Genomic DNA, 23,112 nt, shown 5'->3' with positions numbered 1-23,112 from the left:
CACCTCAGGCAGACTCCGCCTGCTGAGCTTGGAGCCTGACACGGGCTCAATCTCATGACCCTGAATTGTGACCTGAGCCAGAATCAAGAGTCAGACGTTTGGCTGACTGAGCCACCCTGGCACCTCAATGTGGTCATTTTTCATGAATTTCCCTCCAGTCTGTTTTTCTGTGCATATATTTTTACATGGTAGTAATCATTCTAGTTATACTTTTCTACTTAAAATTTTTAATCACAAAAGAACCACTTTAAGGAAATGTTTAGAATAAGGGTGTATCCCTGCATCTACACTGGTGTGTCATCATTTGTGCATTTAGCTTAGACTAACTTTATTAGAATCCTCTTCCACTAAAAAGTGTGACTCCATTATAATGACAAACTTGTAATGAATTTTGTTGATGCAACCTGTAACAACTGCCCTTACGAGTCTTAGAGGCTAGTGTAGGAGACTGACATTGGCCAAAGGATCACATGTAAACATTTGTCCAGTCACAACCAGGTTAAGGGATCCTATAAAGAGCTATGAAGGCATTAGATAGCAAGAGGATCTGACCTAGGCAGGAAGCTCGTGTAGACTTCCCTAAGGAAGTGATCCAAGATCTGGAGGATGAATAGAGTTAACTAGTAAATATGGGAGGAAGTGTGTTCTGAGCAGTGGGAAGGGCTTGTGTAACTATCAAGCTGCAGAACCTGATATTTAAAACTTGTGAAAGGAAGCCAGTGTGAGAGTGGCTCATGGGGAGAGGCCAGGGGAGGGTAGTAAACTAGAATCTAGAGAGAGAAGGAGAGAGAGTACCAGGGCACAGACACAAGACCTTGCAGCCATGCTACTACTTCATTATGATCCTAAAAGCAATGCTGTAATTTGCATTTTGAAATGATCATTCTGATCACAGTGGAGAAAAGAGTAGAAAAGGGCCAAAAGAGAGGAGACCAACCGAGAGCTCCGGCAGAGCAGGTGATGAGAGCCACAGTGAGGTGGAGAGATAGGCTGTGTCAGGGAGGTCACTGGGAGGGGAAATCCACATGACTTGTGATGGTGCACAGATGGTAAGTGCTGCATCTTTGGGGCCCACAGCCATGTGGTGCACGGCTTCCTCTCCTTGCTGTGTGTGTTTCTTGGAGAATTTCTTTCACTTTTAACCTGGGTTATGTGGCTGGGAAGACAGTTCTGTGACAGTACTATAGTAGTTGGCCTTTGAGCTTACCAGGAATAGTTGCAAAGAAAGGTGAGAATAGGAAGAAAATCCAAGAAATATTTTGATTTCCTCATTGTTCAAGTTGGCAGTGACTTACTATTGGTTGAAATAATAACTATTAATAAAAAGTAAATGGCTTGGGCTTATTCTAACACTCTGAGAGATATATAAAATTTCCAACTTATTGGGGCACCTGGGTGGTTCAGTTGGTTGAGATCAGGTCATGATCTCAGGGTTGTGAGATGAAGCCCCGCATTGGGCTCTTCTTCGCTCAGTGTGGAGTCTGTTTGAGATTCTCTCTCCCCTCTCCCCCTTCCCCCACTCAAGTGTGCACACACACACACACGTACACACTCTGTCTCTAAAATAAATGAATAAATAAATGAATAAAATCTTTTTAAAAGAAAGTAAAATTGCCACTTATAACATGAGTTTCTCTTGTTTGTATGGACCCTAAATCAGTTTCTTGATTTTTTTTACACACTGTAAGCTAATCTGTGATTTTTCAAATGGGCTGTCACAATTAGAGACGAGCCCTCATTGGACACTAGCCTACACTGTATCAACTTTTTCCTTTCTTCTCTGCCTTTCATGGACCAATCTAATCATGTAGTTCTATGTCCCAATAATGTTTGCATTCCACAGAGATGATAATGATTGGCCTGTAATTCCCTTCTCTTATTCTTAGGTGAGAAGGTAGAAAACAAACAAGTGCTGGTAAATAAGTCCATGCCCACAGTAACCCAGATTCCTTTGGAAGGAAGTAATGTGCCACAGCAGCCACAGTACAAAGATGTGCCCATCACGTATGTATTGCATGTGTCTCGGAAATACATAAAAAGATTCAAAAAAAAAAAAAGAGAGAGAGAGAGAGAGAGAGAAGGGACAGGAGAAATCAGAAGTTACCTCTTAGAGGATTAGAGAGTGGAAATTACAGTTTTGGGTAATAATAGTTGTCATGACGATAGCATGGCGTGGAGGAAGAAAGTAGGCTGTGGAATTGTGTAGGCCTTCCAACCTGGGTTTGAACTGGGAACCTAATAAAGGTTCCAGGTAGAGGGAGCAGTGACATGAAGGCCCCATGGGCAGAAGAGCACATGCCTGGATTTGGAGGACCAGTGTAGCCTGCCAGGACGAGGTTGTGCAGTACTTGGGAATTCAGTTGGTAGAGGGCAGGTTATCGCTATGATCAGATTTGTGTTAAATAAGTAAAATAAACGCTCTGGCCACAGTGTGGCATCACCACTATACTGGACTACACAGTTGGAAATTGTACTAGTTGTGTCATGTGTTACCTTACTTGGATGAAGTACTCAAACTCTTGGGCTCAGATTTTTCATCTGTACAATGAAATATTTCAAATATAGTAAAATATGATACTTCATGAGATGAGCCGTGGGCCAATGATAGCGTAAAAACCAAACTAGAAGAAGTAACAAGATACTTAATCTGGCCCAGAATTAGGTTAAATCAGGTGGGGGCAGAGAGTGACATAGGAGAGTTGTATTCCTGGGCATAGAAGGCAGTCCAGCAGATCCATTCAACAACAGCTGAGATTTGCTCTGGGCCAGCCACTGTGCCACTCATACTGGGGATGAGAGCTGGAAGAAACCACAAGCCTGCAAGGAGCCACATCTAGTTAGTGAAGGCTTACATAAAAAAATAAGTGTGGTGAATATGATCATAGTGGCTTAATGGAGATCTTTTACTATACTAGTTACCATTCCAGGCATTTTACATGTGTTAGCTCATTTGCTCCTACCACCATCCCCTGAGCTCTATTAATGGCTTTGTTTGAAAGACACAGAAACTGAGGCACAGAGAGGTTAAGTAATTTATCAAGGTCACAGAGTGACAAGTGGCAGTTAGGATTCGAACTCAGAGCCCAACTCCTGCCCACTATGCAAAATGCTGTAGTGCTGTGGATACCATGGATCTATCTGTAGAGTAGGGAGCACAGGGGAGAAAGTGGGTCTTCTACCTAGGAGAAGGGTCAGGACCCTTGCACCCAATCCTGCAAAACAAAAAGTAAGTTTCAGAATGACAAAGATGGTTATGCTAGCTGGTTTTCTTCCTGTCCTGGAGGAGATCTTTTTTCCTCTTCAAAGCTTGCTCCTCCTCCTCCTGGGTTCTTCATTTAATTTAGTTTTTTAGGGACCTATCATTTTTCTCTTCTGTCCTTCCACATCTTCAACTGGTTTTCTATTGATTCCTTACCTACAGGCTAGCAAATGTACTTGTGTATTCTTATCTTTAAAAGAAAACAAAACCTTCCTCGGGGCTCTGTGATCCTTCCAAGCTGCCACCCTTGCTCTCCAAGCATCCCTTTTCCTTGTCTGCAGTAAGGGAGTAGCCACGTGTGAATGATATGCGTGGTGCAGGCTACATTACCTTACGCCAGCCTCATGATAAGTATTTAGTAAATGTTAGCCAATTCAGACTAAGACTGTAAAAGGGAGGTGGTAACCTTTGAGTTTAACATTGAGAAATGAAAGGCACGTTTCAGAGTCCAAAATGGCAATGTCAAAACATCCTGTGGTTGATATTAAGTAAAATATGGCTCATGGGTAATAGGTTCACAAAGGGCAGTTTGCAAACTCTGTTTTGGTGACTTCCTCTTACTGTTAGCTACAAAGGAGCAACGGATTCCTACATTGAAAAAGTGATGATCTCTTCAAATGCTGAAGATGCTTTTCTGATCAAAATGCTGCTGAGACAGACCAGGCGTCCAGAGATTGGAGACAAATTCAGCAGCCGTCATGGGCAAAAAGGTAAATTGTGTCGTTCCTCAACTTCTTTATAAAACTGAAAATAGTATTTATTGACCATATACATGAAAAATGTTGCATAAGGTTATACAGGTAAAGAAAATTTAGTCTTTTGGAGAAATTATTATATTGTTACCAAAATTATGCTTGTTTTATTTCTTAGGTTAACCTGTTTATACTTTAATAGCATTGAAAAAAAAATGCACTGCAGGATTGCTTTTCTTTGCCATTTATTTCATTCTTTTGCAACTGCTCCACTTGAAATTATAATTATGAATACATTCTAGATGATGTACCTACGAAAGTACAGGTAGCTGTTTGAAAAAAATAAATAATATAATCTGTAGTGGTGCTTATGTACAGTACTGTCTGTTGGGTCGTAGGATCATGGGATGTCAGCAGGCACTTCTGGATTACCTGGGCCTGTATGTATGTAGCAGTGAGGAATTGCAGACTGTGGTGTCAGGTGGCCAGGCAGAGGCACAGGCAGGTTGGCTCTTGAGCCATATTACAGCCCAGGTCTCCTGATGCCTACACAGGACCCTGTCCGCTGCCCAGTGGTCCCTTACTTTGATGGGTTTCTTCACCTGGTGCCACTGGCAAGCCCCATTCGTCACTGGTAGTTGCCGATGAGTACTCATGCATTTGAGCTTTCCTTTGTCTTGTTTTTTATCTTCAAGAAACACAGCACTGTGTCACTACTGATTAACTCATTTTCAGCAGGGTCTTTTTTCGTATATATCCATCACATTTCAGAGTGGATTGTTGGCCCTGGGGATTGAATTGTGGCTATGCCTGCCACTTAACTGGCTTAAGAACAACCAGAGCAGCTAACACTTCTGTGGCACTGACCATGTGCCTGGCAGTCTTTTCAGCATTTTCTTTTTACTAACTCATTGGCTTCTCACATATGCCTGGGAGGTCGGTGTTATTCTCATCTGCATTTTATAGATGAAGAAACAGAGGCACAGTGGCGTGAGTAGCTTATTTGGTGCCCCCAGTCGGTGGTAGAACTGGTTTTTGAAACCTAACCGTCTGGCCCCAGAGTCTACACTCTTGCCTAACAACTGTGCTGTCCTCAGTGGTGAACATTTAATGTTGTGCCTGGCACACAGTAGGTACTCAATAAGGGAGAGCAGTGCTCACTGGTGTCGGTTATCATGCATTCTGCTCTCCAACGTTGTGTCTCTTCTTTACTCATAAATTCCTAGTGTGATGTCTTCTTGTTTTTAATTGATTGAAGATCATTGCATATTATGTTCTTGCTGATTTCAACTTTTATTTGCTAAGCAAGTGTATAAAATATTACAATTTGTTTAGTCGATGAATCCAGCCTTAGTTGTCATTACTTGCATCAATGAAACTATTCCAGACTAAGATACGGTTTCATCAAAAGCATTTTTAGTTCACTTGATAGACACAAGATTATTTTAGCCTGTCATAGCTTATTTTAAAATTGATTTTAAATAAATAAATAAATAAATAAATCTATTTTATTCATGTGAATTTGACACTTCTACTACTTCAAACAGTTCCCTAAGATGCTAACTTCTAATAACCTTTTCAGTATTTGTAAACATTTCTTGAGATTCTAGTATTTTCTACTACTTACCATTGAAAATCAAATTCTCTGTATTGAAACTATTTCTCCTCTCTCTTGGTCGAGACAATTTCTGAGATGTATTCCTAAGTCATTCTGGGGTAACCCCATTAATCTTATTTATAGCCTCTATTTTACTTGACTTATCCCCTGGATAAGGGCAAAGTTTGATACTCTTCTGATAGATAAAATGTTGGCACTGGACGTTTTACAAGATTGCTCACTATAAGAGATGATCTCCATTCTGAATCCATTTATAAACTTCAAATATCCCATATCCTTATGTTTTATTCCACCAGAATATTGTGCAAAGAGTAGAATAGAAGGATGGCAAACATTTCAGTGATAATCCACTGTATTCTAACTCCACTAAACTTGAAGACAGAGATCATGTCCTTAAATTTTCATAAAGCCTGATAGAGCCTTCCTCATGGAGGATACCTAATAGGTAGTTGATAATGGTTGAATAGATGAATAAATTGAAGGTGGGGAAGTATGAAAGGGGACAGATTCTGTACTCCTGATGGATTGATTTTACTGAGGTTTTCATCTATACATAATATGTAAGTGTGTGTATATAGTGTAGACAAAACAGTAGCTTTGAAAATGAGAAACACATCGTTAGTAAGTAAATACAGACCTCTACAGGTACAGGGAAGATATCTGTGAGTCTTTGCACTATAACATTTTTTCAAACTATTAATATGATAGGGATCATGTTCATTGACAGAAGTGGTTTCCAGTCTGTGTGATCTGAAACAGCACATTTTGGAGATCGGTTCAACCTTAGTGGGGCTTGACTTGTACATCTCTATGAAACGGAAAGAAGCCCTCTGGGGTTAGGTGACCTTTCACTCATAGTGAGGAGTTTCTCTCACAAGTTTTTTTTTTTTTCCAGATGGCTTTTAATCCAAGGATGAAAACCTTCTGATTAGCCTAGATTCCCTTGATACTCCCTTCTCTTACAGCTTCATCAGATTTATTGAAAAGACTGGGAGGAAACGGGCAAACAAAAAATAGGTACTGTAAGTTATAAGACAGTGATGTAGGACCATTAATTGAACATAATTTTTGTTTCTTTTAAGTATAGTTTTTAAATCAAATAATAAATGCAGATGGTTTAAAAAGTCAAATAGTACAAAAAGGGGGATTTGAACTGAAAAACATCAGTCCCTGCCTTTTCTCCAGTTCTCCTTCCCAGAAGCAATTTCTTCTCATTTTTACCTTCATATTTCAAAGTACTGTTTTTAAGCAACTGTATATTCAGTCATCCATTTTAGAGATTACCTATTGATTTTCTGTTATGATAGACAGGAGGAGCAGCACTTCGCTACCTCTCTTTCTCACTCCCCACCTCCATTCCCTGCACAGATTCATCATAATTTTGGGTTACTTAATTATTTGGATTGCGTTATTATGACCACATAAATATTGTTCACTTCCAAACCAAGTAGTTAAGTGCATTTTCTTTATTTATTTGAGTGTATTTTTTTCAGAAGTTAATGATTACCTCATTTTAAAAATTTGCTTCATTTTCTTATTCCTGTTACCATTCTTTGGTACCATCAACAGCCTCTCAACACAATTTCCCACATGATCAGTAGTCTATTAGGACCATTTCCCCCTCAACAAAAGACCTCCTCTATAGCACCTCCATTCTTCCTATCCACACTGAGCCCTAGCTTCCCAGCCAGTGTGTTAAGGATTGATCCCCACTGGCTACTGGAGTGCTGAGCAGAGCCTGCCTCAGCCAGGGCCCAGAGTGGCTTCCACTGTGTGCTGCAGAACGTTTTCAAGAAAGGTGAGAACATGCTCTGCGTGAGTCTGCTGTAACCAGATACCACAGGCTGAGGGCTTCAACAACAGAAATTTGTTCTATAAGGTTCTGGAGGCTGAAGTCTGAGGTCAGGGTAGTGGCAGCTTTGGCTTCTCCTTAGACCTCTTTCTGTGGCTTGCAGGCAGCCAGTTGGTCCCAGTGTCCTCACAGGGTCTTTTCCCTGTGCACCTGCACCCTGACGCCTCTCCCTCTTTTTACAAGGATGCCAGCCACATTGGGTTAGGGCCCACGCTGTGACCTCAGTTAGCCTTAATTACCTCTTTAAAGAAGCTGTCCCCAAATAGAGTCACATTCTGAGGTCCTCTGGGGGTTAGGACTTCAACATAGGAATCTGGGGGTGAGGGACACAGTTCATAAAACACTCGAGATCTGCTCAGCAGTAGTCATTTATGAAATTCCCATTTGAACCCCCATTTCATGGCTCATCCAATGCTATCCTCACTCCCCACACCGTGCAACAATGGAATAGTCTATTCATTAAGTTGCTGAGAAAGGATGCACAAGAAGTAACTTTGTAAGATCATGTACATCTGAACATGTTGTATCCTCATACGTGATTTATACTCTGATTATAGAATTCTAGATTGAAAAGTTCTTTTCTCTAAGGGTTCTGATGACATTGCTGCATCACCATCTGGATTCCATGTTGCATCATTCTTCCTAATCTGTTATGTGTGTGAGCATGTACACCTTGTTTCACTCTTTCCCTCCTTTCCTCACTTCCCTCCTCCTCCCTCTGAAGCTTTTACTATCCTTCTTCTATTCTTAGAATTTTTGAATTTTCATTCCTTGTCCCAGGAAATCAGGTACCTTCTTTTCTGGAAGTTCAAGTTCCTTCCATTTTCAGACACTTTCTTATATTACTTTATTGATAATCTCTGTCATGTTCTTTGTACCCTCATTGCCCATTTCCTTCTCTTCTTTTTTTTTTTTTTTTGTAGGAGATTTGACTGACTTTTATTTTCCAGATTTTTTTTAACCTATTATGTTTCAATTTATAATTAAAAATTTGTATTTGTAGTCTTTTTTATAACTATGAGTGTATATTTTTAGTATTATTTTCATCTTTAGTTTTAGTTTTTTAGGTGTTGTTTTCTTTTTAGCTTTCTTGTGTTCCTAATCGTCTGTATTCCTTCAGCAGTTTCTTCCCTTCCTGTGTGTTTTAGGGTCTGATTTGTCATTGCTGGGAACTTTCCTGGTATACCTGTGAACCCTAAAAAGCCTTTGGAAGCTTTATGGCCTAGGAATAGAATTGGTTGACTGGTGGACATCACTGTAGGGGGATCAGGCCATGAGCTACAGTTATTGCTGGTGCTAGTCTACATATTAGGATCTTTCTAACTTTTGCTGAAACATTGGAGTATTTAAGGGACAGTATTTAAGACTACCAGCTGGCCTTCAGGGAGCCAGGTAGGGACAGGGAGCTGGGGCCCACTGTTTACTGCACGGACTTTGATTTAATTCCGCTGTGTCAGGCTGGTTCCTCATGCCACCATCTGTTGTGCTTGCTACCCTGGGGTGTCAGGTCATTGTGGTTCAGTTTCTCAAGCAAGGGCTGGGGGAAAAGTGTAGTTTCCTGGCTATACAGGGCAGGGAATGGAAAGTCAGGGGTCGATGATTTCTTATTCAAACATTTATCTTTACAGATGTTTGTTAAGTGTCTTCTAAGTGTCTGATAGTATTCTAAGCCCTTGTAATAAGCAGTGAACAAACCAGACAAAATTCCAGTCCTCATGGGGTTTACTTGTGGGCAAAAGAGATAATGATACATTTTGAAATAAAACAAAAGGGGAGAATAGGAAGCATGTGAGGGGAAGGCATATGGTCAGTAGTTGAAATTTTGGGTAAAATGGCTGAGGAGCTATACCTTCTTGAAAAGGTGGCATTGAGAGAAATAATGGAGTAGTCAACCCTCCCTGGCACTAGAGACAAAAGGAAGGCCTGAGGGCATGCCACGAGCGATGGAGCTGGAGAACCATCCAGGAGGGCTGGAGGCCAGTATGATGGGAGCAGAGGGGTGAGTGCTGAGTTGTCAAAGCCACTCGTGAACTTGGGCTTTTCCTCTGTGTCAGATGGAGAGCTGCTGGAAGAGTCTGAGCAGACGAGAGAAATGATCTGACTTACTCTGGCTACAGTGATGAAAACAGACTGGAGGCCAAGGGAGAGGCACAGTACCAGCCAGATGCTTTTACAGGAACCTGAGTGCGAGTCAGTGAGGAGCGGGAAAAGAATGACAGTGGGGAAACCATGAGAAAGGATCAGTCTGGACATACTCTAGAATTAGCACCCATTAGACTTGCTGAGGGCTGGGATAACAGCCCCACACTTTATCCTGCTTATCATCATACTTTGCGCCTCTGCTTCCTGACCTTCCACCGAGCTGAGGAGAGGGCTGGGCCAGGTCACTGCTTCATGCAGTGACCTGAGGGTACTGGGCTTTACCTTTCTCCTTCTGTTAAGCCACTTACCTTTACTCTGCAGCCTTCCCAACTCTACCATTACCTCTGCCAGTTCTTTTTCTTGTAGATTTATACCTTAATTTTTTTTCAACTCTAATGTTAGGTTTGCAGAAGGAAGAACTAAACATACATGTTTCAACAGCCATATTTACTGGGAACCCCTCTGCACTCCAGCACAAGAGTGTTTGTGTGCTCGGTGGTTTTTTACTACAATTTGTAGAACTGAAGTTAAATTTATTATTTCTAAATTAACCAAAGGTAAGAGGGTATTTAGCACACCAAACTTTTGTCTAATGACCAGAGCCTTGCCTCTAAGGCTTCATGTTTTTATTGGATATTTTAATCATTTCTAAGATTGAAAACTAACTTACAAACGTTTAAAGCTCACACACTCAGGATTTTGACCTAAATGTAACCATTATTATAAGAATATTACTCACATTCGGTCAATTCTTAATTATCTGAGAATATCTCATCTTTCTCCTGGGTCATAATTGTAGCTCAGGTCTGCCATTTCGTTCCTTCCCATGAATGTTACTCATCTGAAACAAGAGGCATGACACTAGCAGATGCCTGTTTTTTCAAGTTCTTTTTAATTACAAATAAAATTGTGAAGATTCAAAATAGCAGTGATTCTGTTAAAATAATCATATATGTGGTTAAATATCCAGAATACCATGTTGGGTAACTTCAGGAAGTATGTTTTAAGTTCACTGAGGATAGGAAACACACCCTGCAAATTTATTTAACCTCCAGAGCACCCAGCACAACACTTTGTGTATAATATAGTATCCTGTCAATATGTAGATAATTTATTAAGTAGAGTATCTGAAATGTATAGACATAATAAGCTAAATTCATCATCTTCCCAATGAGTGTAATTTATTCTTCCTAGTAAATATGTGAAATGGGATGTGTTATCTTTGTCTGGCTGGTACCAGGAGCATCACCACTCAAGACTGCTAGCACCCGGGGCCTAACTGAGATCACAAGACCCCTGGAGCATTTCCAGCCAGGTGCCTGAATACAAATGCTCACCCTGGCCACCACTGGGAATGTGCCTTGACTGCCCTAGAGAAATCTGTGTGGTCATATTTAAGTCACTACTGTGGACTCAAAACTCTGTTGGGCTCCCAGGAGCTAGAAGGGAAATTCCCCCCTCTGCTAATATCCAGGAAGAGTTGACTCTGCAGTTGAAGCAAGAAAATCCTGTGTGGTCACAGGCTAAATAACGTGAGAAAGACCAGTAGTGACAGGTTTGGAGTTATTTGTGGATGGGAATAAAATCTTCCAAGTTTGAAAAGACCTTTTAGTAGCCTTGTCTAGATCCATCTTCCTGGAGTAAGAATTCTTCTAGCTCATCTTTGGCAAGTGGTTTTCCACTTTGTGTGTGGGCTGTGTGGGGAAGGCCCTACTGTTCTCCAAGGCAACGTGCTCCATGGTGGCACCATTCTGATGGTTCCCTGAGCCTGCATGTACTTCTCTCTAGGCTATACCCATCTTGCCCTGTCCTGTGTGGGTAGGCAGACACCTTCCCCTTTTCTTCATGGCCACTCTCTATACAGCATCGAAGGAAGGCCTTCAGGTTGGGAAAAGGTAGAGCAAAGAGGTAAAGGTCTTGAACCCTAACCAAGTGAGCTGTTTTATCTCTTTGTGCCTTGAGCTGTTTTATCTCTTTGTGCCTTGATCTCCTTGTCTCTAAAATGGAGACTGTGTCCTAGGAGTTGTCACTGGAATTGAAGAAATTAATGTGTGTAAACCAGTGAACCCGGTGTTTGGTGCAGTCAGCAAAGGTGAGCTGCCGCTGGTAGGTCCCTCCCTGGTCTCATGCACACCAGGCAGGAAAGGAATGTCGGAGGCTGGGTGATGTGGATGCAGGCAAGTCAGTGGGGCTTGTTGACCAACAGCAACAAGGAGAGGAAGGAGGCCCCATGCCTGGTTTTAAGCTTGGTAAATGATGGCACCAGTCACAAAGCAGCTTTGTCTCATTGAACTTGAGGCATAGAAGATTGTGCTGAGTGCTTATGTCATTAACTCATCTGTTTATCAAGCTTTCACTGTGTACCAGACAGGCACTGTTCTAGATCCTGGACTCACAGTGGTTAAACAGGACTGACAGGGTCTCAGCTCTTCTGGAGCTGATGTTTTCCTGGAGGAGGAAACAGAAAAGAAATAAAAATATGAACACGATCATTTAAGATACTGTTAAGTGCTGTGAATGGAAGATGACGTGGGAGAGTGACTGATTTGAGGGTGAGTGGGGTGCACTTTAGATTGGTGATCAAGAATGGCATGCATCTTGGAGGAAGTGATATTTGAGCCAAGATTGAAGGAAGAGAAGGAGCCAGACAAGCAGAAGCCTGGAACAATTAAGTCGAAAAGCCCTGAAGCATGAGCGATCTTGGCATATTCAAGGGACTGAATGAAGGCTGTTCTGGCCTGTGTGGCCTGTGGAGAAGCACACAATGTAAGAGAAGCAAGAGGGGCATCCCACAGAGACTTGTTTGAAATACGCTGGGAGCCCCGAGGGCTGTTGGGTGACGAGTCTAAGAAAGGCACAAGGAGATCTGAATTCCAGTTTCAGAGATCACCCTGGATTCCTGTGGAGAGCAGGTTAGAGGGGAACAAGGAAGGAAGCAGGGTGACTGTCAGGTGGTCCAGGCAAAGAGGATGGCAGTGGGTGCTTGGGAGGAGTGCTGGAGAAATGGAGGGAAGTGATGGACTCGGGGTGTGCTCAGGAGGTCTGGCCGGCAAGACTTGCTGCTGGCCAAGGTTTTGGGGGAGGAAGGGCAGGAACTGAAGGCCAGGATGAGGCCTGAGCAGCTGCTGGATGCTGTTTACCAAGCAAGGGAGGACTGGGGAGGGAGCATTCAGAGTTAGGCAGGGGCAGGGGTTGAGAGTTGGGACCTCAGGTCTGAGACGCCCAGGAGACTCCCAAGTGAAGATATTTCGTGGGCATTTGGATGTAGAGTCTGGAGCTCTAGGGAGAGGTTAAATCTGCAGATACAATGTGGGAGTCGTGCGTGTGTAAATTTATAGCTTTTACCTTCTGCATTATTAATAATTTACAAGCATTTTCATTCCATCCTTAACCTCTGCAGACTAATTGGTATTGGTACTCCTACTCTGTAGAACCAGAACGTTGAGGCTCAGAAAGGTGATGGATAACTTGCCTATACTACCTCAGTGCTGGCAGAGGCAAGATTCAAATCCAGAGTTTTGATATCAGTACATTTCCCATTCTGTTCAGTCTTGTTAAAGGTGGTTCTTGTCTCTCCTGGTAGCCCACTATCACTCTTCCCTAAGATTGCCATATTCCCTGGGAACCCAGGGATATAAGATATTTCTTGGGATCCCTGGGTGGCTCAGCGGTTTAGCGCCTTCCTTTGGCCCAGGGCACGGTCCTGGAGTCCCGGGATCAAGTCCCGCGTCGGGCTCCTGGTGTAGAGCCTGCTTCTCCTTCCTCCTGTGTCTCTGCCTCTCGCTCTCTCTATGTCTATCATGAATAAATAAATCTTTTTAAAAAAAGATATTTCTTATATCTTTCCTATATCTCGTACTCAAGGTGGTCATTTTTCAAAATTCCCATTCTTGGATAAGCAGGTTTACATGGTTTTTCTCTGCCACCAATCTGGAGGAAATACTCATCCTCATGTACTTTGTTCAAGAAATACCTGCCAAACCCCCATGTTAAGAGCTACTCCTAGCAGAAAGCTGTGTTTTTCTGGGATCCCTTCCCTTGTAGAATCAACTCCTTGAAAAATACTGTCCCCATTCCCTTCTTTAATCAGTCCTCTGCCAGGCTTTCATGGCCTTGGTTAAAATTCTATCAAGAATTTGAGCAAATATGAAAGGAAGTAAATTATTGAGCCCTCAGCTTTGACCATTCTCCTGATTCCTCTGGCTAGCTGTGATGGAGCCAGTGAGGACAGCTGGTTTGGAACATTCGCATGCAGCGGGCACAGCTGGTGGCATCTGTAAGGGACCACACAACCCATCCCCTTCATGTGGGGCCCTGGAAGAGCTGCATGTTAGCCAGTGGGATGTGAAAGGGATGGAGAAGGCAGTTCCCAGTCTCAGCCGTGCTCTCCATGGTCGTTATGAAATGAGCCAGCAAAAGTTCCCCAGTGCTGGGAGTCTGCAGGGTATATGTGTCATACCATGATTCCTGCAGTGATTTGTTTCTCTTTTTGGCCCAGACATGTGCCAGAGTAAGAGCAGTGTTAGCTGGACTTTGTTTCCACTCTCAGAAGGCAGGATTGTCTGGAAATAGTATTTTGTCCTTCGTAGGTATTTTGTCCTGCAACTTGACATGTACATACGTTCTAGGAGACAATGTGAAGATCATTTTAATTTAATGTATCTTTATGCCTATTTATTTTTTCATCCTGAATTTTTTTAAGAGATCTTATTTATTTATTTATCCATGAGAGACACACAGAGAGAGGCAGAGACACAGACACAGGCTCCCTGCAGGAGCCCGATTTGGGACTCAGTCCCTGGACCTTGGGATCACGCCCTGAGCCGAAGGCAGATGCTTAACAACTGAACCACCCAGGTGCCCCTCATCTTGCATTTAGAGCATTATATTTGTTATCTTTGGTGTTCAGAAAGCAGTGTGGCCCTACAGATTGCCCGATTGTTGTCCTTTGTTAGTAGTTTACTTTGACGAAGCTATTGTGAGCAAGGATTCTTTTGGTACACCTGTAGTGTGTAGATTGCATTTTCTGCCCCTAAGGCTTCTTAAAATATCCTCTTCAGCAATTAGAGGAGGCTTCAAAATCTAGTTTCACAGAACATGAGTGTCTATCCTGCTCTAGGCCTGATCAGTTCAAAGGTGGTGAGGTCTTTAGTAGCTCAGTGAAACAAATGTGAAGCGGAGGCTACATGGCCATTCTATTTATGTGTCGTAACAGCCTAGGAGGCAGGTGGAAGGGGACAGAGCAGGGGTGAACTCAACACCAAGTAGTGGGAGCCAGCACCAGTGCTGTGGGTAGGCAGTCAGGGAGGTAAGTGATCGGAGAAGGCCGACTGAACAATGGAAATGTTTGAGCAGGAGCTGTTACAAATGTGACAGTGTGGTAAGCAGCGCTGCCCTCTGTGGCCTCATATCGAGGAGCACTAAGCAGAGAGTCCAGTGTGGAGGAGGAAGGAAGTGCTTCATGAAGAAGTGGGTATCACAACACAGAGACTACTCCAGCTTGAGCGGGAGGCAGGATTGACTCACAGCACACTTTTTAGATAAGGGAATTCCAGTAGTCTTCTAATGAGAAATTCAAAGAATTTTAATGAAATACAGCCCTACTTTGGGTCTTTGCAAGGCCTATTAGGTATCTCATCACTAACTGCCACTGCATCAGCTCCCCCCAGAAGAGCTGGGCCTTTAATCAAGAATCTCTAGAGCTGTTCATCCTTTGGTAGAACCCAGAATACTTCCCATACATCAAAATTGTGAATTTGTTATGTTTGTTTACAAAGCAAGAAAAGCTTTGTTTAGTGTGTTTCAATCTCCACTGGGGAGAAGTGTTAAAACCCTGAGATCTTATTCTCTTTTCCTATGTTCCAGACCTCTGAGTACCTTAGAAGGACCTGTGATATGGGCACAGTGAGGCTGCGAATGGGGGAAAGTAGAGCAGTATGTGAGCCTAGAATGTTCATGTTTTCTCTTCATAATCTTCCTTAGTTTGTACACAGAGCTGAAGATAGAAAAAGACATGCGCATATAATGTGATTAGAGTTCTGTTTGAAATATGACTTTATTAAAATCAAAATTACGTGTTTATGGGCAGCCCGGGTGGCTCAGTGGTTTAGCTCTGCCTTCAGCCCAGGGTGTGACCCTGGAGACCCGGGATTGAGTCCCACATCAGGCTCCCTGAATGGAGCCTGCTTCTCCCTCTGTCTCCCTATGTCTCTGTCTCTGTCTCTCTCTCTGTGTCTCTCATGAATAAATAAATAAAATCTTTTTAAAAAAATTATGTGTTTAAGCGTCTCAAGCTTTGGTGTAAGTTCTTCCTGAAGGGAACTCATCAAAAGCAAATGTTATTTCTTTTTTTTTTGTTTTTGTTTTTAAGATTTTATTTATTTGTTTGAGAAACAGAGATAGCAAGAGAGAACACAGCCAGGGAAGAGAGGAAGAAGCAGGCTCCCCACTGAGCAGGGAGACTGGGGCTCGATCCCAGGACCCTGAATCACGACCTGAGCCAAAGGCAGACACTTAACCGACTGAGCCACCCTAACAGGAGCCCCTAAACATTTATTATCTTGAGCCTTGCTTTTTCTGATGGTTATTTCATTTATGAGAAGGGTGAGCAGATTCCTGCTCCTTTTTAAAAAAAGGAATTTTTGACAGAAATTATCTGTTGGCCAGAGGAGTTCCCAAGTTTCCTTTCAGTGTGCAGACAAACCAAATTACTATATTTCCAGATTTCCTCCTACTTTTGCTGCCATTCACAAGGAGGGAGGAAAAAGTGGACTCCTTTGATGTGGGGGGAAAAAAAGCAATATATCACTTCCCTGAAAGCACATTTCTCAGTCTCTCATGTGAAAAAGGATTAGCACCTCCAACAAAGGTCCTGTAGATCACAGAATCGGGCAGCAATACCAAATAGTACTCCTAAGGAGAGGAAAAACTGTATTTGAGCAAGAATGTTTGTCCTGGCAAACAGAAGCTTTTTAATAACTGCAAATCTGAGATAAAGGCCTATGCTCCTCAGAGTCTCCCCGTAAATCCTCAGACAGCCAGTTTAAACAGAGTGACGCTGACTTTTGTTTTAAAATAGAAGTATAGTCTTGTCAAAATACAGTGTTTTCATGGACCGGCTCCGAATATCTTTGGTTAATAAAGATCATGTATTTAGGGATAAAATGGTTTAGAAGATTCTTCTTTGACCCTCTCCTGTCAATGGCAGTTCGTTCGAAGGCTACTTACTTCTGTGGCGTGTGAATAAAAGTTATTCCACACCTTGCTGAATTAATGTATTACGGTTTTGGTTGAGTGTTTATTAGGAGAAAAGAAAAAGTACACTGACTTTCCAGCACATTACAGAATCCTTACATGGTTGGTATAAAGAGGCTTCGGGAAGTAAGAAAACGCCAATTCTGTGTGGCAGAAAAACTGAAAGTTCATTCGTTAAACCAGCTTTGGTTAAAAACCTTGCTTTTTCCAGGTATTCCTGTATTTCCTTTTTCTGGATTCTGTTTCCTAATATTGAGAGGGTGAAAAGACTCTGATTGAAAATAATAATCATACTAACAGCACCTTGTACACATGTGGCACTTGAGGCTGCCTAAAATCCTCTCTGCTCGCCTGAAGCTTCAAAGTCTGGATGTCTTTGGCTCCCTACTTTGCTTGATCCTGCTTGAATGAAAGATTCTAAGTGGGAGGGGAGAAGGGGGCCGATGGAGCTAACAGTGGGGGAGCCCCGGGACAGGACGAGGTGTAGGATGCCAAGTGACCCTTCAGAATTTTGGTCCAAAAACAAAATCTGGGAACTCTTTAATGTTGGAAATCAGGATTATTTAGTCCACATGGACCCCTTAATTGTAAGAAGTTTTTATTTGATTTACTTTTTTAAGAACAAATTTTGGTCTTCGGTAGCTAGCCAGTAACCCTCTGACCTTTCAGTAAATACCCAACTAAAGCTTTGAAATTAGGGTGTTTAGTGTTTTATGGCCCAGAATAAAAATCTCCAATTCTGTTTCCAAATAGTGTAGCCTCAACACATTTTATTAAGCTCTTGACACATTCAGCCGTGTGTATTTTGTAAAGTTCCTATGGTTATTGTTTTACAATAGCTGCTTCCAGAAGCATTGTAAGGGTTTCAATTAATCAGCCCTTTGTGTGCTTCAGACTATGCAAATTTATCACATCAAACCATTCAACTGCTCATGGGAAAGCCGTGTAAAAACTGTATTGTCTTCTAGCGCCTCCTCTCATTTAGAGTGATGTTTTAATAAGAAAGCTAATCAAGTTTTCTTATGCATTATTTATCTGTTAACATGTAAGGAAGAGCCGAATTAAAATTATGTCAACTGGGATATGGCAAGAGATGTGATAGATCTGGAAGTGATTCAACGACAAAACAAAGCTCATATGATTCAACAGTTTTTGTCTTCTCTCCTCCCCCTGGGGATTATTTAAGGTGCTGGTGTGGAAAATAAAAGGAGGTTAATTCAATAACTGGAAAGGATGGAGGGAAGAAAGGAGGAGCCACCTGTGTTAGCCTTCCCGTTTTGATTTAGAGATTTACATTTCTGAATATAGGAAGGCTAATCGAGATAAGTTCATTCAAAGCAAAACCATTTCTTCCTTGATGCAGACAGTCAAACTGGAAAGCATCTCCATGGCTTACCCCTGCCACTCAGCCCTGCTTCCCTCACTTGGTCAACTCTTTTGCCCTAGAAGTCCGCAGCCCAGGCCCTGTGAGTTGTAAAGTTAGTAGGGGACACCGTCCTGCTAATGGGAGATGATCTGAATAGCCCGGCCCCAGTGAACTGCTTTTCGGCCTCTTCATCCAGTTGGTGCAACTGCTGCTACTCCTTCTATTCATTAGGCCGGTCTCCTCTGCTTTGCTAGTTTGCTTCCTGCTGAGAGTAATTAGGTTTCTTATATAATAATAATTCCTTGTATTTAGAATGCTGCCTTTTTCTAAGGACCTTAAAGTGCCTCTCAGACATTAGCTCATCTGTTCTTCTCACACAATTGCCTCATGAGATAGGTGCTAATTGTTCCCATTACAAAGACCAAACAACTAAGGCTCACCCGAGAAAGTGGTGCTTTCCCTGCCCAGAGTAGCACAATATCTCTTGAACAGCAGAGTCAAATTAAGGTCGCCTGATTCCTCAATAGCCTGCCTTACTTAGATCTTAGAGTCCAGGAGGTGATGAGCCCTCTGCAGATAGAAACCGCCCCCCACACTCCCTCTAGGAACCTCATTAGCACTGGGCGTGGCCGAGCGTCACTCTTTCACTAAACACCAACACTTTTCTTACACTGTGACTGATAGAGAAAAATCACAGCAGCATTTCACCCTTCGTTGGTGCAATGTTCAAATGTGCAGAGTTGGTGCAATGTTCAACTGTGCAGAATAAATAGCGTTGTCTCAGAGGTAAGTACCTGCAGAAGGTAAAAGTAGATCATTTAGCCTCCAATTAGTAGTATTTCAGCAGAACCCACTGCCAGTGTTCTCTGCAGCAGTTAGAGCATTCGAACGTGTCACGTTGGGTGGTATAAATGTTTCTACTTTCAGTATTCAGTTGTTTTAATCTGCATCGGACACCTTTCAAGTGGAGTGGAGTCCTGAACCTCTTCCTCTTTCCCCCAAGCAGCCCTTATCCCACAGCGTGGGCTTGGCAACTGAGGTAAAGGACTCTCTCCCCACTCAGAAAAGCGAGAGGCCTAACACAGATCAACCTCACAGTGCTACACTGAATCCAAAAGTGGTTATACAAGGAGGGTAGACTTGCTAAATAAAAAGTGAAACAATTAAAAAGTGAAGCAGAGTGTGGTATTCAAATGAGACCTGGCTATCAACAAAACAAAACCATTCACTAGTCAATGCTCAGCACACTTCAGTCACATCAAAAACAGCTCTTGAATTAAAGACTGCATTACAGTTTTCTTCTGCCAGTTGCTACTCCCTTTCCTGTCTTGACACGGTACTAGAATGCTTTCGGTTTTCCTTCTTTTTTTTTTTAACTTTCTTTTTATTTTTTTCTATTTGAATTAAGAGAGATCCATTACACTAAAACTAGTTTTTAAAAAAAGCCAAAAATGACTTGTGAACAAGTCATTTGCTATTTATAATTAGAAATACTTTCTAAGAATGATTCATTAGATTAACTGAACTTTCACTGGGCAAACCTATTCTTAAAATGATTTATATGTTGTTCTGCAAGGCCACGGAAATAGAAATAACAAATTGGTGTAAGATCCTCCAGTGTCTAGGACATAACCCAGAACTGTTACCGTGGGTCCCCAGATGTGCCTTTCCAGCATGGCTTGGCAGTCAGACTTGTGGCTTTAGATTCCCTAAAATTATTCTCCTTTACAATTTGAAATTAATATTGATGTTGATGGAATAACATTATTATCTTTTGGGTATTTGTGGAACCATTCTGCTCATTCTGTGTTCTGGTTTCTCCTTATTACCTATTTTCATTTCTTAAAAGGCCTGTCATGTAGTCTGTGGTTTAATTCTCTGTTGGCCCCTATGAGTCCATGACATGTTCCGGGCCTGTTCAACTGGTGTATTTGCATTTTGCTGCCAGGAGGTTGTGCTATAAACAATGGGGTTGAGACACCAGCATGAGCCAGGGGATGAAATTTTATTTTAAAATCTGAAATGCTGTGTAAGCATTTAAGGTATGAATCGGTAATTGTTTCAGTAACAGCTTCCATTAGATATGGTTTATTTGTAGTCCATCCTCTTTTCAAGGATCCAGGGGAGTGTTAACACACTGGAGCAGACTGCATATCATTTACATTTTTAAACCAGCATTAAAGGAAAATGACCATAACTTTCGAGAGTTCTAAATATTGGGAGAGATTTTATGCCTCCATCCTTAGAGAAAACAGTTTTAATTTTTCATTTGAAAATAAGAAAAGAAACCTCCCTTTGCTTTGAGGAAGGATTTGAATGATTCTGAAACCAAGAAATACCTTTTTAAAAAAGAAAAGTCTGGTTCGAAGACTGAGAGCTCTTTTCTCCCCTCTAATGAAATCTGTAGAATACAAACTTTTAAAAATCATCTGTCTCATTTGAGATTCAAGATCATCAAATTCTGTCTAAATATTTTGTTTTAACTTCTAAGCTCATTATGGTTTCTTTGTGTTAACTTGTATTAAAATCTGTCAGCTATGACTGGTCTCATAAGCACAGTCAGCGGACCAGAATAAGTTAATTATTTACTTGTGTCACTAGTGCTCTTCATCTAATGAAATGCACAGCTGTGTTAGATCTGCAGTTGGATGTGTAGCTTCCATTGTTCGGCGAGTCAGCAGAGGGTAGAAGCCCCAGTGATGGAGAGCCCTCAGTTCTTTCTGCTGTTCTGGCTTTCTGTGTCGATTTCATGGATCTTTTATCATTCACTTTCACACAAAACAAACAACACAGGGCTGTCTGCTATGGGAACCATCTTGGCATATAAAAGGGTTTTCAGAGCCTAAAGTAATTTTAAGTTAGCTAAGATTTAATTTTTGGCTTACAGGTGCCCTTGATTCGGATGTGACCAAAGCAGTTCCTCTAATGGAATGAAAAATTTCCAGAGTTACTTATATGTTTTTAAACGCAGCATCAAAAAGGGGCCAATGGAGTTATTTCCCCCCCAAAAAAGAAAGCGTACTACATTTTACTCAGATTTCAAGCAAAGTTATTAGTTTCAGATTTCAGGGGAAGGAGCATTGCTTTCATTTTAATAGCGGAGTTAAATGGGCCTGATTAAATGTGTCAACGAAAACTAAAAATACCAGATGCAAATCCCCTCTCCTAACCTCCCCCCTTGTAAGTATTCCCTACTTCTCCTTGAGCTTCTGTACCTCCTGCCCCTCACTCCCACCTTCTCCAGTTAGGGGGTGGACGCCAGCTTCCCCCTGTGAACTGTTGCTGAAGGGTGCCGAGGTCTTCCTTTGGTTTTGTTTTTAAGGGATCTAGCCAAGCCTCCACCTCCTCAACAGCCAAAGTGACATTCTGTCCAGAGCACGTCCCAGGACCAGCCTCTGCAGGAATTGCCGTTTTTAACATTTTGGTCACTGCCACACAATGTTGTTGTCGATGTACCTAGATTTACAATTTGATCTCTTTCAGAGAAGATTTCCCAGTAGCCCAAGTGTTTGTCAGATAATTTCAGTGTGGACAAGATGGATTTTTGGAGGGAAGAAAGAAGGGGTCACACACTCAGCTTGATTTAAATTCTAATATATTGTAGTTGAATTTGAAATAAACTGAACTGAATGATCGTTTCTGTGCTTCATGTAGGAAAGCATATGTTCTTTTATAATAAAACAGTACAATTTCAACCAAAAAGCCAATTAAATGTACCTACAGGCTCTAGAATTCAACACCACAAACCTGATTACCATATTGTTGGCAGCCACTAGAAATCAGAATATTAATAACCAATACTGAAATAAGCAAATGGCTTTCTTTTTCTTTAGACTTTAGCTCTTGGTGATTATAACATATCACAAAAAAAATTATTTTAAAATAGTTTGAGTGATTATGTAGAAATCAAACTGAGGAATTAAGTTTCTTGGAGAGCATTTTTTTTCAGTAGGTACAGATTGTTGATAACTTTATATACAAAGGAAAAGAAATTTTATCTTAGGATAAAAGGATCTTATTTCTTTGTTCAAAGCCACTGCACATTCCCAATTTTAAATTATGTAGATTGGGGTTAACAATCCAAATTATGCCCTTATCCGTCCTACCAAGAAAGAGAAATTAAAAACAATTTAAGCAACAGAATCTCCTACAGGTTAGATTAATATGAAGAGAATAATAAAATACAGTTAATTTTAGAGACAATAGTGTGCATAGAGCTGGTAGGTTTTTGTTTTATACTGTTTCTGTTCTTAGAATTCTTCTAATTCTAGCCTTTTCTTCCAATAATAACCTGGCATTTAATTTTCTTGTTCAACTTTACAACTTCAATCAGAGATCACTTTCTAATGTGTTGTCAGCTATAGGAATTAAAATTCCTTAGGGTGGTTTAGGCTCAGCCAGGGAAGCCCTGGCAAAAGCTAACCAACCAGCCAGTGCTCTGGTTGCCCCATTAGCACATCAGCCACACATGAATACTTTTTGTCACCGTTTTTTTAAAACCACAATGTCAGTACACTTTTCAGGTAGTTCTGTGTTTGATAGAGGAGTCGGATCCCTCTGAGGTGGGTGTACTAGGCAGCAGATCACAGACTAGCTTATGAGGAGCAGAATTGCTGTGGACTGGAAACTTCAGAGATGGTGACAGGGCCAGGGCCCAAAGTCACCATCTTGGCTTCCGTGGCACAGGAGGTTGTGTGAGCAGCTTAGCAGCACCATCATTGTGTCATGCTAGCAGTCGGGTCCGCAGGCTGCAATGCCTCCCTGCAATGAAAGCCATTTTCAAATGCTTTATTGCTGGAAATTGCTTTTGTTACTCTTGGTAGAGACCACAGAGACAGAGATAAAGGTAGCAGGGGGAGATTCCAATTAAGTACCATAGTCATCTCTTCTCCACACGTGCTGTACATGGCATGAGATCTTCTCTTCCCC

General features: G+C 41.7%; 1 protein-coding gene and 1 long non-coding RNA gene across 5 annotated transcripts in view; both read left to right on the top strand.

The window, feature by feature from the left end:
• POLR3B (RNA polymerase III subunit B) overlaps nt 1-23,112 on the top strand; it is a 107,350-nt gene that overhangs the window by 71,232 nt on the left and 13,006 nt on the right. For 3 of the 4 annotated variants that reach the window (XM_077914776.1, XM_077914775.1, XM_077914777.1), the window contains 2 exons: nt 1,887-2,004; nt 3,827-3,969. In XM_077914776.1, coding sequence (XP_077770902.1) covers nt 1,887-2,004; nt 3,827-3,969 — 261 coding nt within the window. Of the gene's footprint in view, nt 1-1,886; nt 2,005-3,826; nt 3,970-6,464; nt 6,587-23,112 lie in introns of those variants that run through there. The other variant, XM_077914778.1, reaches the window with a different exon arrangement.
• On the top strand, nt 6,596-23,108 carry LOC144323860 (uncharacterized). The gene is made up of 3 exons (XR_013389222.1): nt 6,596-8,209; nt 9,966-10,120; nt 18,868-23,108. It is a non-coding gene; the product is annotated as an uncharacterized LOC144323860 (long non-coding RNA).

Source organism: Canis aureus, chromosome 11, assembly GCF_053574225.1.
Source record: "Canis aureus isolate CA01 chromosome 11, VMU_Caureus_v.1.0, whole genome shotgun sequence".
Taxonomy (NCBI): domain Eukaryota; kingdom Metazoa; phylum Chordata; class Mammalia; order Carnivora; family Canidae; genus Canis; species Canis aureus.
Note: the sequence above shows the minus strand (reverse complement) of the source record. Positions and strands in the feature narration are given on the sequence as shown.